The sequence below is a fragment of the Mercenaria mercenaria genome, chromosome 12 (genome assembly GCF_021730395.1).
Source record: "Mercenaria mercenaria strain notata chromosome 12, MADL_Memer_1, whole genome shotgun sequence".
In the NCBI taxonomy this organism is placed as follows: domain Eukaryota; kingdom Metazoa; phylum Mollusca; class Bivalvia; order Venerida; family Veneridae; genus Mercenaria; species Mercenaria mercenaria.
Genome location: NC_069372.1, coordinates 42,167,259 through 42,184,925, shown reverse-complemented (window position 1 = coordinate 42,184,925; position 17,667 = coordinate 42,167,259). Strand labels below are relative to the sequence as shown.

General features: G+C 35.1%; 1 protein-coding gene across 3 annotated transcripts in view; it reads right to left on the bottom strand.

Moving 5' to 3' along the window:
* LOC123534130 (SEC14-like protein 2) overlaps window positions 1–17,654 on the bottom strand; it is a 45,653-nt gene extending 27,999 nt beyond the window's left edge. For 2 of the 3 annotated variants that reach the window (XM_045316219.2, XM_045316220.2), the window contains exons 1-2: window positions 17,396–17,654; window positions 8,935–9,004 (exon numbers count right to left, since the gene is read on the bottom strand). In XM_045316219.2, coding sequence (XP_045172154.2) covers window positions 8,935–9,004; window positions 17,396–17,449 — 124 coding nt within the window. In that variant the 5' untranslated portion in view covers window positions 17,450–17,654. The remainder of the gene's footprint in view (window positions 1–8,934; window positions 9,005–17,395) is intronic. The other variant, XM_045316218.2, reaches the window with a different exon arrangement.
* Window positions 17,655–17,667: the final 13 nt, after the last annotated feature.

The window sequence follows — 17,667 nt, the reverse complement described above, 5'->3', positions numbered from 1 at the left end:
AATTTTGGTTCCACATCTCATTTACATGCTGGAATCACAGAGTTACTGCAAAACCAAGTGTTAAGACCCTATTAGTCAATGTATCAAACTGTAAAGTGGCAATATGGGGGAAGGGTGTGGGAGGATACCCCCTCCTGCAAGTAGGGTTTGGGGTATTACCACAAGAAATTTTTGAATATGTAGACCCTTGATACAGCCTTTGGTGCGATTTTAACTGAAAATCTTCTGTTTCAATTTCTAAATATTACCTAGATTCTTTCTAGTATTACAATACCCAAAGTATGACTATCACTTCATCTTTTTACTTTCAGATCATGCCTCAGGACTAGAATATGAGTCTGATATAGATTATATGTAGGTGTAATAAAAATAAATTCTAGAATCATTTCTGTAACAATAATATCTGTCATGTATGTTACTTGAATGTTAAAATTTCATAACACAGCTCGATATTTACCCAAAATATTATATCCGGATACAATTACACTTTTCTCCAGTTTCAACAATATATTTTACAAATTGTGATGATACAAAGACATTTAGCAGCAATTGGCAGAATCTGACATTGAAGTTTACGGTTAAATTACCTCTTATTTAAATCTTTTCATAAAAACGTTGTTTCGTTTCGTCAAAGCAGCCAAACATAGACGATCTACTTTCGATTTCAAAAACTACAAGAAAATACAATTTAATGTTTCGCCGATTTGTTTATTTCTTGAAAAATAAGAAGTAAAATCATTTTTAATATCAGTAGTAACTAAACAAACCAGTAAGAGCTTCTTCTTCCGATAATTTATCCGTTTACTGACTGCAAAATTCAACCCACGCAAAGTCGTAGAAGCGTTTTTATAAACAGGTCACGCGTGTTCGCTGTCAAGTGTCCAGAATGTAGTTAGGATTCAACCGCGAAGTCTCGTGGAAGGATTAACGTACTGCACATATCTTATTCGGGTCATTTAAAATGAAGCTGTCATAATTTAATTTCATCAATGTGGTAAACTCTTTGATAAGAGACATTCAAATGCTTTCAGAGGTACCCACTCAATAAAATACTAGCAGTATGTTCTGGAACTATATTTTGTCTTTCGCTGGATGTTACGCAAGCTTTGTAAGTCTGCGCAATTCATAAAATGCACAGCGCAATAAATATTTATTTACGCAATGATTTTAAAGATTATTTTTTGAAACGGACAGGGTAACAAATGGATAATTTGGCTAATAAGTTAATATGCAGTTTTTATTTGAATCTGTGAACATCATATTTGCTATTTTGTGACAAAAGGGCATAAAATTCGTCACCATAATCATATGCGCAAATGTATTACCAAATCCCGCAGAATCGTTATGCGTGTTTATGCTTAATGAGTTACCGTGGAAGAAAATACGTGGCTTTATTCGAGTATTGCACAATTACAAGTCATAAATATGACAGATTACACTGTATATTGGTCATAGCAAATAGGATTGATATAAATGAACTTCATTCGATCAATGAACTCTTTGAAATTAGAGACAATCTAATGGAACTACATCACTTTGCTGTGTTGTGGGGCCATTTAAGAATGAGAAATCGTGCGATAGCAAGGACTCGTCAATCGCTTGACAGCGTTTAGCCGACTCAAAAATGAAATCAGTTGTTACATTAATTTTTGTTTTCTTCCACCCTGAAACATGACTGTGGCCTTGACCTTCAAACCATCATGAGGGATGAGTACATTAGGGTCTAACTGTTGAGATGATTAACCCTTAGCCTGCCGGCAGCAAGTAATTCTACCTTTGTGACCAGTGCAGACCAAGATCAGCCTGCACATCCGTGCAGTCTGATCATGGTCTGCACTGTTCACCATTCAATAAGTATCGTTTTGGTAAGCACCCCTTTTAATAGTTAATGGTACTATCCAAATTGAAAGATGGACCAGTCCATTATAGAAATTTAGCAGGGTAAGGGTTAAGTGAATATATTTGGCAGGTTCAACCACAATCATATAAATACTTTAAGCAACTGCTCAGCAAAAAGTGGCCTATTTATCATATACATGATGACCCTGACATTGAACTGGCATAATCTAAAAGTTACAAGATATATCCCTTGTGAAAGTTTAGTAGTTGCATAAATGTTAATTTCATAATATATAATCAATGGTTTGTGCTGAGGGCAACATGCAAATTTTTGAAAGCAATAGTGGCCAGGTATTAATCTACAGTTGTTACATTACAAGTAAATATCTACTAGAAAAAAAGTGAAAAGTATGTACCGCAACTACAGACAGACTTCAAATGCAAATTGTTCTAGGCAATATCCAATTTTGGAGATCCACATATGCATATGTAGTGTGCACCACTCTTGTCCAATCAAATCAGAGTGTTTCACCACAGTGTATAACATTTCTAAGCTTTATTAACCCTCGTGACCTTGAACAAAGTTAGCCAGTAGATGAAGACGAGCCTGGACAATTTTCTGGCAGCAAGGCAGATCTCAGATCTTTTCTGTGCCAAGCAGATGACTTCCTCATAAACATAAATAAGGATTCAACCCAAAACATAAAGTGATTTGGAGTTTATTTGGATGTTTTTTTTTACATTATCAATATAGACTGATATTTCAAGCTTCTGCTCCAGGGCAAATGTTTTAGTAAGCGAAACCAAATCAAATATTATAAACATTTTATTATTGTGTCATTAAAATTAGTTCTGCTCAGTCAGCCTTTAAAGTGAAGTTCATTAATCCATCACTTTAACCAGGTAGTTAACTTAAGGTAGTTAGTCACATTTGATGTGTGTCATTTTTCATGTACTTAAAGCTTAATTAATCTCCATGCAATCTTCAATCCCAAGTATGTATTCTGAGCTTCTATTTTTCAGCCATTATAAATAGTGCATATTTTCAAAGGTACAAAATAAAACGAAGAAAAATAACTTAAAATTACAAGAAATTTTACCAGACCATCTTTCAAATATGACTCGATACCTTAATATCTCCTTCATCTAAAAACAATCCATTAATTTTTTCTTATTTCATGCTCTGATGGACCCTAATCAAATGACATTTGACAAAAAAGTCATACACACAGTAGATTTTTTAAGGGGAGTATGATGGCTCTATATATTTCACTGAACAGAACTGTCTAGAAGTGTGGCCCCTTCATGCAGTCCCTTTCCGGAAACATATATCAGTAAATTGACAATGGTTTTGCAGAATAATATAAATGTTTTATATGCTGTTAAATTTTGATAAAAAACAATTCTTTCTTTTTACTATTTGGTGATGATCAAACTTTTTTCTCCGAAACATGGACCTGACTCTTTAAGATCCATCAATGGATTACTTTGTTTTCTGGGAATTTCTGAATTTTAAAACAATTAAAGGACAATCACTCTGTAGTTACTGAAGAGATTCTGATAAAAGATACGCACACATCACCACCCTATAGTGACCTATATCTGTATTAAATTTCATGAAGATCTATCAATGGATTTACTTTGTTATGTGGGAATTTACTGACTGTAAAATGAAGGGCAATAACTCTGGTTAATGAAGAGATCCTGACAAAATTGCATGTGCACCACTGCCCTAAATTGACATTACATTAATTTTGTGTAAAGTTCCATGAAGGTCCATCTATAGGCTATATTCAGATACAGTCAAAAATCCCTAATTTTTACCAAATTAAGGGGATAAATGGGTAAAGGGGAATAATACTATATGTAAGCAAACGTCATGCGCTAATTAATCTTTATGTGAGAACTGGTAATTCTATTTAAAATACTTTTTGAATTATTAGCATTTCCCTTTTTTTTACCAAACAAGGGGAAAAACTCTGCTTTTACTTAGTTAAGGGAGATAATACTAAGTGTGAGCAAAGGTCATGTACTAATGAATAATTCTGAGAGGTTAAGTGATTCTAGCTTAAATACTTTTGGAATAATAAGCATTTTCAATTTCAGACGGACAGATGCACGGACGAACATCCAGATGGTCAACACCAAAACAATATCCCCCTGCCTTAGGCGAGAGATAATAATGGCAAAATGTGTAAGTTTGCTCCACACATACGAAATTCATACATTTAAACATTTAACAAGACTTTTAATTTTCAAGCAATAAAAGTCCCCTACCAGGGGCATTTGTCACACTGCTGCCACAGAAACCAAATTTTTACAATGAAACTTAATTGGAGAACCTGCATATTTTCAAAATAACCTTTAAGTTAGTACAATCTATAAAACAAGTTTCATGCAAAAAATTATTGTACTTTGAAAGTTAATAAAGGAACTATCTTTTGTCACTGGTGAATGGACAGACAGATGAATAAAGGGACAAAATAACATGAACTTTATGTTCTACATATTGCTTGTTATTTATGTCCCCAAGTTTCATGAAGAAAATCTCTTGTCCTGTCAAGACTTGGGACTAATAGGACAGATCGGTGAATGAATGATGAAAATAAAATAAAACTAGAAAATGCTTTTGTAAAAAAGCGCATGTCTCCCCAAATGCAAAGTCCTATAGGCAAGAAGTCAATAGGGGTCAGGAGCGAAAGTCAAAGAGACACTGATGGTTGGCTGCAATAGGGATCATCTACTTGGCATGTCCAGTCATCCCGCTAAATTTCAACACTCTTGGCCTAGTGGTTCTCAAGTCACTGTTCAGGCTCCTGTGACCTTGACCTTTGATCAAGTGACCTCAAAATAAATAGGGGTCATCTACTCTGCATGTCCAATCATCCTATTAAGTTTCAACATTGTAGGTCAAGTGGTTCTCAAGTTATTTCCAAAAAATGATTTTACATGAACAGGCCACTGTGACCTTGACCTTTAATTGACTGACTCCAAAATCAATAGGGGTCATCTACTCTGCATGTTCAATCATCCTATGAAGTTTCAACATTCTGGGTCAAGTGGTTCTCAAGTTATTGATCGGAACTGGTTATCAATGTTCAGGCCCCTGTGACCTTGACCTTTAACGGAGTGACCCAATAAACAATAGGGGTCATTTACTCTGTATGAACAATCATCCTATGAAGTTTCAACATTCTGGGTCGAGAGGTTCTCAAGTTATTGATTGGAAATGGTTTTCAATGTTCAGGCCCCTGTGGCCTTAACCTTTCACAGAGTGACCCCAAAATCGTTAGGGGTCATCTACTCTGCATGACCAATCATCCTATTAAGTTTCAACATTCTGGGTGAAGTGGTTCTCAAGCTACTGACCGGAAATGGTTTTCCATGTGCAGGCCCCTGTGACCTTGACCTTTAATGGAGTGACCCAAAAATCGATAGGGGTCATCTACTTTGCATGTACAATCATCCTATGAAGTTTCAACATTCTGGGTGGAGTGGTTCTCCAGTTATTGATCGGAAATGGTTTTCCATGTTCAGGCCCCTGTGACCTTGACCTTTGACGGAGTGACCCCAAAATCAATAGGGGTCATCTACTCTTCATGACCAATCATCCTATGAAGTTTCAACATTCTGGGTCAAGTGGTTCTCCAGTTATTGATCGAAATGGCTTTCAATGTTCAGGCCCCTGTGACCTTGACCTTTGACGGAGTGACCCCAAAATCAATAGGGGTCATTTACTTTTCATGACCAATCATCCTATGAAGTTTCAACATTCTGGGTCAAGTTGTTCTCCAGTTATTGATCGGAAATGGTTTTCCATGATCAGGCCCCTGTGACCTTGACCTTTGACGGAGTGACCCCAAAATCAATAGGGGTCATCTACTCTTCATGACCAATCATCCTATGAAGTTTCAACATTCTGGGTCAAGTGGTTCTCTAGTTACTGATCGGAAATGGTTTTCAATGTTCAGGCCCCTGTGACCTTGACCTTTGACGGAGTGACCCCAAAATCAATAGGGGTCATTGGACGGACAGGGCAAAAACAATATGTCTCCTGGGGGAGACATAATAATGCGCATGTCGCAAAATATCATGAAAGAATCTCTTGTACATTGTAAGTTATTATAAAGTCTGCTTTTCCTCAAATTGTTGGACTATTTGTTGCCAAAGCAACTACATTTATTGCCAAAGTAACAAAATTAAAGAACCTACATATTTTCCATATTGCCATATATCCATTATAATGTTTCATGAAAAATATTTTGCATGTTTTGAGTTAACTTGGAATCCATTTTTATGTCATTTTTGTTTTTTACTTTTGCCACAATTGTTGCCATAGCAACAAAATAAAAAGACAAGAGGACCATGATGGTCCTGAATCGCTCACCTCTTTCCACATGACCCAGTTTTGAGTATGACGTCGTTTTTTTCTATTATTTGACATAGTGACCTAGTTTTTGAGCTCATGTGACCAAGTTTTGAACCTGACCTAGATATTATCAAGATAAAAATTCTGACCAATTTTCATGAAGATCCATTGAAAAATATGGTCTCTAGAGATGTCAAAAGATTTTAATAATTTTAGACCTACTGACCTAGTTATTGACCGCAGTTGACCCAGTTTCAAACTTGACCTAGATATCATCAAGATGAACATTCAGACCAACTTTCATACAGATCCCATGAAAAGTATGGTCTCTAGAGAGGTCACAAGGTTTTTTTATTATTTGACCTACTGACCTAGTTTTTTACGGCACATGACCCAGTTTCAAACTTAACCTAGATATCATCAAGGTGAACATTCTGACCAATTTTTATGGAGATCCATTCACAAGTATGGTCTCTAGAGAGGTCACAAGGTTTTTCTATTTTTAGACCTAATGACCTAGTTTTTGACCGCACATGACCCTGTTTCGAACATGACCTAGATATCATCAAGATGAACATTCAGACTAATTTTCATACAGATCCCATGAAAAATATGGCCTTTAGAGAGGTCACAAGGGTTTTCTATTATTTGACCTACTGACCTAGTTTTTGACGGCACGTGACCCACTTTCAAATTTGACCTAGATATCATCAAGATGAACATTCAGACCAATTTTCATACAGATCCCATGAAAAATATGGCCTATAGAGACGTCATAAGGTTTTTCTATTATTTGACCTACTGACCTAGTTTTTGACCGCATGTGACCCACTTTCGAACTTGACCTAGATATCATCAAGATGAACATTGAGACCAACTTTCATACAGATCCCATGAAAAATATGGCCTCTAGAGAGGTCACAAGGTTTTTCTATTTTTAGACCTACAGACCTAGTTTTTGATGGCACGTGACCCAGTTTCGAACCTGACCTAGATATTATCAAGGTGAACATTCTGACCAATTTTCATGAAGATCTTGTGAAATATATGGCCTCTAGTGAGGTCACAAGGTTTTTCTATTTTTAGACCTACTGACCTAATTTTTGATGGCACATGATCCAGTTTCGAACTTGACCTAGATATCATCAAGGTGAACATTCTGACCAAGTTTCATGAAGATCTTGTGAAATATATGGCCTCTAGAGAGGTCACAAGGTTTTTCTATTTTTAGACCTACTGACCTAGTTTTTGATGGCACGTGACCCAGTTTCGAACTTGACCTAGATATCATCAAGATGAACATTCTGACCAATTTTCATAAAGATCCTGTGAAAGATGTGACCTCTAGAGTGGTCACAAGCAAAAGTTTACGGACGGACGCACGGACGGACGACGGACACCGCGCGTTCACAAAAGCTCACCTTGTCACTTTGTGACAGGTGAGCTAATAAGCATGTTTTCCATACTGTCATTTGTCCATGTACTTAGTTTCAAGAATAAATACCTTTTACTCTTAAGTTATTGTAGGATCTGCCGTTTCTTTATCACTATTGGTTGCCATACCAACCACATTATTTTGACATAGCAACATTAGAAGAATATACATAATTTATAATATTCATTTTGCAAAAGTTATATGCTAATACTTCTATTATACCACTGATCACTTTACACTTTCACAGTACCCACATTTAATGGATTTTTGAGAGGAAACATCTGAATTCTAAAATTTCTGAATGACGCACTTTAAAGGTATGAGGTATGTGACTTCAAGAATTAAATAAATATCTGAAGGATGAAAACAATAGTAAAAGATTGTAAATAGATCTTAACAATAAAATTCTTATTTATTAAAATCAAGATTATACAAAGTATATGAATAGATGGGTTTTATAACATGCAGCTCTTAATTCTATCAAAGCTCCACTTCAACTGATGTACTGTGCTAAATTATTATCCGAAATTTCTCTTCCTTAATATTTCATTTTAAGGATACAATGATAATCTAAAATTCTGTTCATATTCTCCAGAATCCAGAATATAAGTACATCTCAACTAATGGCAACAGAAGTGAGGAGTGGGGGAGGTGTCGGGGGCATTAATTTTTTTGTAAAGACCCTTTTTTAAAAATTTATTTCATTCATATTAAAGAGCAAACTCTTCGTCTCTATAAACTAAATTTCAAATGAATAATTTCAAACAACCATTTGAGCCGTGCCATGGGAAAACCAACATAGTTGCTTTGCGACCAGCATGGATCCAGACAATCCTGTGTATCCGCGCAGTCTGGTCAGGATCCATGCTGTTCACTGATGGTTTCTCTAATTGCTATTGGCTTTGAAAGTGAACAGCATGGATCCTGACCAGACTGCGTGGATGCGCAGGCTGGTCTGGATCCATGCTGGTTGCAAACCCACTATGTTGGTTTTCTCATGGCACGGCTCATTTTATTAACAGCATAATGCTGGTGTTACATCAAAACCAATGCTGAGGTGGATATGGATGGACGCATTTATCTGGGAGAGAATATTAAATACAAAAGTACATATAACTTGACACATGCACAAAAAGTAATGATTCAGAACAACATATTATATCATAAATTAATTATATGGTATCACGGACAGTAACTCAAACATATTTACTTTTATATGTCAAATAAATATTGCAAATGAAGCTCACAACACAGTTTGAAAATTGAATTCTTTTAGCATTATCCACTTTACCTCTAAGCCAACGTAACAAATAGTAATCTCCTTGCTTTGGTTTGAGAACATCTTTCACATTTTGTCGGAACTGAAAAACAAAACAAATCCTTCATTTAACTTTTCTTAGACCTATATTAATAAATTGTTTGTTTTCATTTACCATTTTTTTATTTTACATAGCCAACAAATAAGTTGTCATTATTGTACAACACAAGACCCATGAAGTTACCACTGCAAACAGGTCATGTCTGATATTTGATTCTTAAAAATTTGACAAGAAGATCTTGCTAGACAGCATCGGTTGCCAAATTTCACACTGGCCATAGCTTTATCAGATCAAGTGGTTCCAATGTTGTTTGAGCAGTGAATTTTACGCCGATCAGATGGAGAAATATGGCTGATACTACAAGTTTCCGGTATTGTAAGTGTGATTTAAAGGAATTTCTACCTGTTTAATAACTAATCAAATGAAAACGATGGGTGCACCTGGAGCGCAAATGTGTCTATGTTTTAGCACATGTGTCCGTTTAGCTGAGATATGTGCCGTTTATTCAAACACTTCTGTATAGTTTGGCGGGGGTAGGAGATTTTGACAGTTTTTGACAAAATCGCATCAAGAATAGTGTTATATCGGGAACAAGTAACTGATAAAAACACTTTTTATGTAAAGGGCTACCTCTTCTTAAAAAGATTATGTGTATTTTCATGAATTATTTTGGGTTATTTCTGAAAAAATTGGCCGAAAACCTTAATGCAATGCCGTTTCGAGTGGGTTTCGCTATGCAACGCGAACAAGTGGATTACCGTTCTGTGTCTTACTTGCGAAGTATTATCCGTCTCAAAAACAGTCTTTTCAAGCCTAACAATGAATAAATTTAGTGGGGTTTTACAGCATTATATATCCCGCCATTTCTAATTTATTGTACTTTTACATTTTTATGTTAGCTTAACATTTAACATATTTTTGTGGACATTGTCAAAACACATCAACACAAAAACATAATGCAAGGACGAACATCAAACAATATCATTTGTATATATGCTTTGTTATTCCTCATGGGTCTCTGACCTTCTGGAAGAAATGAAATAAACTTGTCAAACTTGTCATTAAGTAAACAATAGTAATAGTTCGTAAAAACAAGAACCATTTCACGGATATTTTTCTCCTCCACGAATGGTACTGAACTGCATACCAAAAGCGGGTTGACTCTTTAAATCAGTATAGTTAAAGTTGGTAACTTTTTAGTCCCTTAAAACCAATACATTGCGATTTCATTACTGATTTACTGTGCATTTAAGCCGGTCATACAAAATAAAAAAATGTTGATCCATGATAAAAGTATTATTCAGTTGTTTGTATATATTTTCATTCATACTGTTGGTGTAGCGTTCATTTATTTTCAGAGAGATAAATCACAGAGAACGTTAAAACTGGCCAGGGAAAAGACAAGATTTTATTTGTCCTCCATAAAACAGAAACGACATAATAAACCTCTATCGCCGTTCAAAAATGAAAATACAAATGAAATACAGACACCAATGCAAGGCCGTATCCAATAATTTTTGACTGTGAGGGGGGCACCAGTCTTTGTTCACCAGTCTTGAACAAAGACATCAACGCCGAGGCGCAATGTTTTAGAGGGGGCGCCTTTGCCCATGTTAGGTAGGGGTTAAGGGCGGGTACGGTTAACTCCCCTAGAATTTTTTTAAATATATGCATAAAATGGCGGCCTGTGGTGCATTTTAGGTCTAAATTTGGAGATATTGAAGGGGACAATATTCCCCTCTTGATCGGGCGGGAGGGGGGGTGTCAGGGGGTTCTCCCCCTGGAAAATTTTGAAATACAGGTATGAAATGGTGGCCTCTGGTGCATTTCTAGGTCAAAATTTTGAGGTGCATCTTTGATGAGTATAAGTCACTTCTCGGCCAACTGGGGAGTGGGAGGGGGGCACGGACCCCTCAGCCGGGCCCTGGATCCGGGCCTGCCAATGAAAGAAAATAAACGGACCAACAATACTGATAGAGACGTGTCATCAAGCAAACGATTAAGAGCATTTTCTCCATGTCTTCAGTCAAAGTGAATAAAAGAACACACACACACACACACACAAAATGACTGCTAACTCCAACTTCAAGTTCCAAAATATCAAGAAAAAACCTGTTCACAGTAAGGTATTAAAAGAACGAGTTTTATGTGATGAAATGTTTGAAGAATTAACAGAGGAAGAGACAGATTTTTAAGACATTGCAAGTGACAAGGCTGTCCTGAGACAACTTTCTGAAGCAAAAGACACATTATTTTGCAATATTTCTAACTCTTATCAAATCGAATTGATACCCATTGGCTTTTCTTCTTTGGTTAGAGAAAGTTAAATAGTACAACTGTGGTACATCTCTATTAGTATTGCTGGTCCGGTTTATTTTCTTTCATTGGTGTCTGTATTTCATTTGTATTTTCATTTTTTTAACGGCGACCATAGATGTTTATTACGTCGTTTCTGTTTTATGGAGGACAAAATTATAAAATCTTCTCTTTTCCCAGGCCAATTTTAACGTTCTCTGTGATTTATTTCTCTGAAAATAAATGAACGCTACCACAGCAATATGAATGAAATATGTACAAACACCTGATCAATACTTATATCAAGGACCAAAGTTTATTTATTTTGAATGAACAGCTTAAATGCACAACAAATTAGTAACGAAATCTCAATGTATTGCTTTTAAGGGACTAAAAAGTAACCAGCTTTAACTATACTGATTTAAAGAGTCAACCCGATTTTGGTATGCTGTTCAGTACCATTCGCGGAGAAGATAGATATCCGTGAACTGGTTCTTGTTTTTACGAACTATTACTATTATTTACTTAATGATATTGTTCGATGTACAATATATTAGAAATAGCGGGATATTAAAATGCTATAAAACTCACTAAATTTATTCATTGTTAGGCTTGAATGACTGTTTTTAAGACGGATAATACTTCGCAAGTAAGACACAGAACGGTATCACTTGAACCGTTGCATAGCAACCCACTCAAAACGGCATTGCATTAGGTTTTCAGCGATTTTCAGAAAATAACGCTGAATAAGTCTATGAAAATACACAAGTTTTGTTTAAAGAGATAGCCCTTTACATAAAAAGTGTTTTAACAGTTACTTATTCCCGATTAACACTGTTACTACAGTATTTGATACGATATTGTCAAATACTGTCAAAAATCTCCTACCCCCGCCAAACTGTACAGAAGTGTTTGAATAAACGACGCATATCTCAGCTAAACGGACACATGTGCTAAAACATAGACACATTTGCGCTCCCGGTGCACCCATCATTTTCATCTGATTAGTTATTAAACAGGTAGAAAATACTTAAAATCATACTTACAATACCGGAAATTTGTAGTATCGGCCATATTTCTCCATCTGATCGGCGTAAAATTCACTGCTCAAACAACGTTGGAACCACTTGATCTGATAAAGCTATGGCCAGTGTGAATTTTGAGGAGAGAGAGTGGCAAGGTAGTGATTGTCACAGCTATAGCTGCTTTACAAGGTGCTGTTATATTTGCTTAATTTATGTAACTGATATTAGTGTGTGTGTGTGTGTTTGGATTTATCAGCTTTTTCAAAAAAAATTCAGTCATATAAACGATGGTGTCTACTGTAGCAGTGAGCACAATGCCCAACTTTATAGTGATGCTGAGCACCAAGTAAAGAAACTACTAGTACCATTTTTTCTTTGGTATGACGCTGCCAGGGATCAAACCCACGACCTCTCGCATTCGAAGCGGGCACTCTACCACTAGGCTACCTGAAGGCAGTCTTTACTGTGATTAGTAACAGTTACTGATCAGCAGATAATATAATTATGCCTTTTTCTCGTTATTCCGAGCCCCTTAACTGGTATTTAAGTTCTTGTCAGGAACAGATATAAGTTTCAAGAGATTTTGCTATAGTCTGATACTCCAACATCTAAACCTAAAAAGTCCACATGAAAAAAAATTCTAAGGATTGTTGTCAACGAATAATCCAGGCTTTACCATGATGACCCTCACCCTCTGAAACAGCCAGCTGCTTTCTTGTTGAACCGAGACATGCGATCATTTGTATGGGCTCTCAAAAACTAAGGCTTTTTTTTTTAAGTTCTTTTTTCAGTTAAGAACAGATAAATAATTGTGTTTGCAGACAAAAATGTTTTACAGTAAGTGGCTACTGTTTCTTATAAGGTTATATATTACGCCAGTGATTTAGATAAGCAAATTTTGTGCCAAAATTTTCTGTTGTGTATATATCTATTTTCATGTGAATAATACTTCTTCTTTTTATTCCTTTTTAACTATCATATGGTTTGTCACAACATGCATAATATTTAAAAACAGAAAATAGCTGCAAGTGCTAATTTTCAAAAGACTCGGATCAATGAGAAGGCTCGGCATTACGAGAAAGAGGCATAAAAGTGTTTTACAGCTTTGGCTATTGTTATCTATTTAGCATTGTTTATCGTATAAATAACAAACCTCGAAATAATCAGAAAAGTTTTTGAATTTGTTTTTGGATTTTTTTTGGATTTTTTTTTCTTTCTGGTTCTGTTTATACTGACAAGTTTAACAGAAAATAAATCAACTGCTTTATGTGGTGTGTGATTGTTGTTTTTTTGCAATGAGTCTTTGAGTTCAGTTTTGAGTTCTCCTGCCCTGTTAAAGTCTTTTAATTTTCTAATCAAAGAATAATACTTAAATTTATAAACTACACATGATTCTCTCATATGTATCATAATTTCATGTCTTAGCACATAATAGTCCAAATAATAGGATGTTTCAGGACAGTGTGATAACTTTAGATGGTAGCGTAATAGAATAGATTTGTAGAGTAATATATACGCTATCATTACAAAAACTACAAAACATGTGTCAGTATACTGATATAAACATTGAATTCCGGAAAAGGACTGCCTAAAGGGGTCCATCTTCCGGACAGTCAAACTCCTTTAAAAACTCACCATTTTCAAAGAACTGTTACACAAGTTTGTTTTGATGCATTTGCAATAGCGTGCGAGTGTTGAAATTTCACATAACTAGGTGGAACACAGTTTTCAGCAATTGTTTATTTTTATTTCTTTACAAATGGCATTCATTTTCAAAGGGGGACAACTTTTTCAGAATATTTTAAGTACGGGACAGTACGGCAGAACATGTAATGGTCAGTTAAAATATTGGTAACGATGTTGTTCGTTTATCAAAAAATTCTGTGTTTTGGTGGTATACTCCTAAACCTTAAAGGGGTGTCATAGAATAATGCTGTCATGTTTTTCATTTAAAGAACTTTGTCTTTTACAAAATATAATGGAATATGCATATATTCTGATGGTCAACATGTTTTATTTTTAGTGAGTATACTTTTTGTTTGTCATTACCGTAACACTTATTTTAGCCAAATTGCTGTATCTATATTTAAGAGCATAATAACACCCACTTGTAGATTTTGCGTACATGGTTCCACACCTTGAATTTAAAATACTTATTTAGACTAAATAAAGCTGCGTGATGTGACAAAATTTAAACAATTTGTCATTTCCGTAACTGTCATTTCCATAACGTTGTCGTTACGGAAATGACATTTTGTTATTAAAAACAGATATTACACACATTACAGAAAACAAGTCTGTAATTTATGTTTTATACAATTGCTGAAAAATATTTTTGGAAATCTTACTTTAAAACGGAATGTTAACGTCAAATATAGCGCCTGTTAACCGTACAATGTCATTTTCGTAACGCTGATTGTGAGCAGATCTCTCATAATCTGTGTAGAAACAATTTTCATTTTATGAAGTCTTTGAACCTTTGAGACATTTTTGTTTCACAAAATAATGTTTTCAATGATGTTGACAGATTTAAATGTGTTCTAGCTAGTTAGAGGAAATTTTATCTGTTGTTACAGTAATGCATACATGCCAAGTTTCTGGTCAACCTTCCAGGAGATTTCAGTTGAAAATCCTGGAGATTTTTATAAAAATCCAGGAGATTTTATCCACCAGCATTTTTAAGGAATAGGAAATTGTTTGGTCGAATATGAGATCATAAAATCAATCATATTTCCTTTCTAAGTTGTTTAACTGATTTGGGCAATGGTTTCAGGGGTTGTAAGTTGCGTTTTAAAACATTTTAAACAACAAAAATATTGATTTAAATTTGTTTAATTGTCATTTAATAAGCAGAGAAATTGGTTAAATTTACTGGCATATCTCTTTTTTTTATTTGGTGTATCCAGTAAATAATCTGCAGGTCTTTTAGACCTTCCTAGATTTTTAGCATGTGAGTAGCAGCATAAACAGATTGGAAATAAACCCATTTCACCTTTTTAGTTCAACTATACAAAGTATGGAGAGCTGTCCTACTCGACCCGGCGTCGGTGTCCTTCCGCGTCTACACCATGGTTAAAGTTTTGATGCACTTTCTCTTTATCTCTGTAAGTACTTGATGGATTTGTTTCAAACTTAAAAGAGTTATTCCTAATCACCACCCACATCATATGGTACAAGGGCCATAACTCTCACACCAATATTTCATGAATTATCCCCCCTTTTTACTTAGAATTTCATGTTAAAATTTTGATGCACTTCCACTCTATCTCAGTTATTACTAAATGGATTTGATTCAAACTGGAAGTAGTTGTTCCATATCATCTCCCACATCACATGACACAAGGTCCGTAACTCTGGTACCAATATTTAATGAATTATCCCCCCTTTTACTTAGCATTTCAGGTTAAAGTTTTGATGCACTTTGACTGTATCTCAGTTTTTACTAAATTGATTTGATTCAAACTTAAAAAAGTTGTTCAACATCATCACTCACACCATATGACACAAGGGGCATAACTCTTGCACTAATGTTTCATGAATTATCCCCCTTTTTACTTAGAATTTCAGGTTAAGGTTTTCGATGCACTTTCACTCTATCCCAGTAAGTATTACTAAATGAATTTGATTCAAACTTAAAATAGTTGTTCCACCTTATCACCCACATCGTATTACACAAGGTGCATAACTCTGGCACCAATTTTTCATGAATTATGCCCCTTTTACTTAGAATTTAAAGTTAATTTTGATGCATTTTCACCCTATCTCAAAATTATTACTAAATGGATTTGATTCAAACTTGAAGTAGTTGTTCCACATCATCACCCACATCTTATGACACAAGGTGCATAACTCTTGCACCAATATTTCATGAATTATGCCCCCTTTTGCTTAGAATTATACTTACTTAGTGTTTTGATACACTTTATCTCTCTTGTTACTTAATATTTTTGACACAGACTCAAGCTATTGTGCAATATCTTCATCCACCATTGGAGTCATTAAACATTCCAGTGACAGCTCCAGCTTCCTCATATGTGCAAGTTTTACTATCCAGCATCGAAATAGTCGAGCGCGCTGTCTCCTGTGACAGCTCTTGTTAGATTTATATTGTAAAAGTGCTTTTTACTCAATAAAAATAAAACAATACAAAATTATAGCTGTTAAAAAATGTTTTAACCTATCTCAAGTTGTTTTCTCACTTATGCCATCAGTGGTAATGATCACCATTACACCACTGAAACGGTCTGATTTTTATCTATTCAATTGTACTCCTAATTAATCATCCATTAACCAGCTCCTGTCTTTATCATATTTATGTAAACAGCACCACTTGCCTTATCTAAAAATAGCCCAATACACACACCTGTTTGCAGAATGTCATCAGTGTGTGACCTTGTTAAACTTTTATCGATAGAGTGTTATCGATAGAGTGATAAATTACATCAACCACAAGGTGTACATTGTAATTAGGCTAAATTATCAATTTAGTTTGATACATGATAATTGATTTCCGTATGACTGGGAGATGGACTGAAAATCCGTGAGTCTCACGGACGATCCTGGGGACTAGTGACATGTATGGTATTTATGACAAAACGTTTGGAAAAGTCAATTTTAAGTTACAAGAAACATATTTAAAATAATGTTTAAACATTATTTTCCCACTATGGATTAGTTTTATAATTATAAGAATAACCATATGCACGTGGCTAAACCAAAATTTTGTAAATTATAAACCTTTAAAATCTACCATTTTTTTATCCTTAATTAAAAGTTCAAAAATTAATAGAATGACCCAGAAACGGATTGGTCTAAGGACAGACAGGCCTCACGTAACCGACCAACATCTGCAAAACAATATACCCCATCTTCTTCGAAGATGGGCATAAATATCCGATCATAAAATAAGTCATCCCGATAATTAAGCCAAATGAGTGAGGCTTAGAACACACAAGTGAAAATGTCTAGATTATATATAGTACTAGACAGAACGCAAGATTCCTCTGACCACTTCCTTAATTATATTACAGTACTGTTCCAATATATTTCACAATATTATGTAATATAAAATGTGAATTAGAAGGCAAGTGCTCTACATATGCATATTATATACCTTCTCCAATACTGCTGTCTGTTGTGGACTCAAGTCTCCTACAAATCCACTCATTTTTTCAACCTCTATTTTGTTACAAACAGATCAGGTTTACATCAGAATGCTGCTAAACATTGTTCTCCATTACATATTGTTATACTAAACCATTATTTACACATGTCGATAAAAACAAACGACCAGGAACATAATAATATTTTGTTGCTACTTTGACAGAATTGGTGACCTTTGACCATCGTTGACTGGTTCCCAAACTAGTTAGGCTGGTTTCCGCG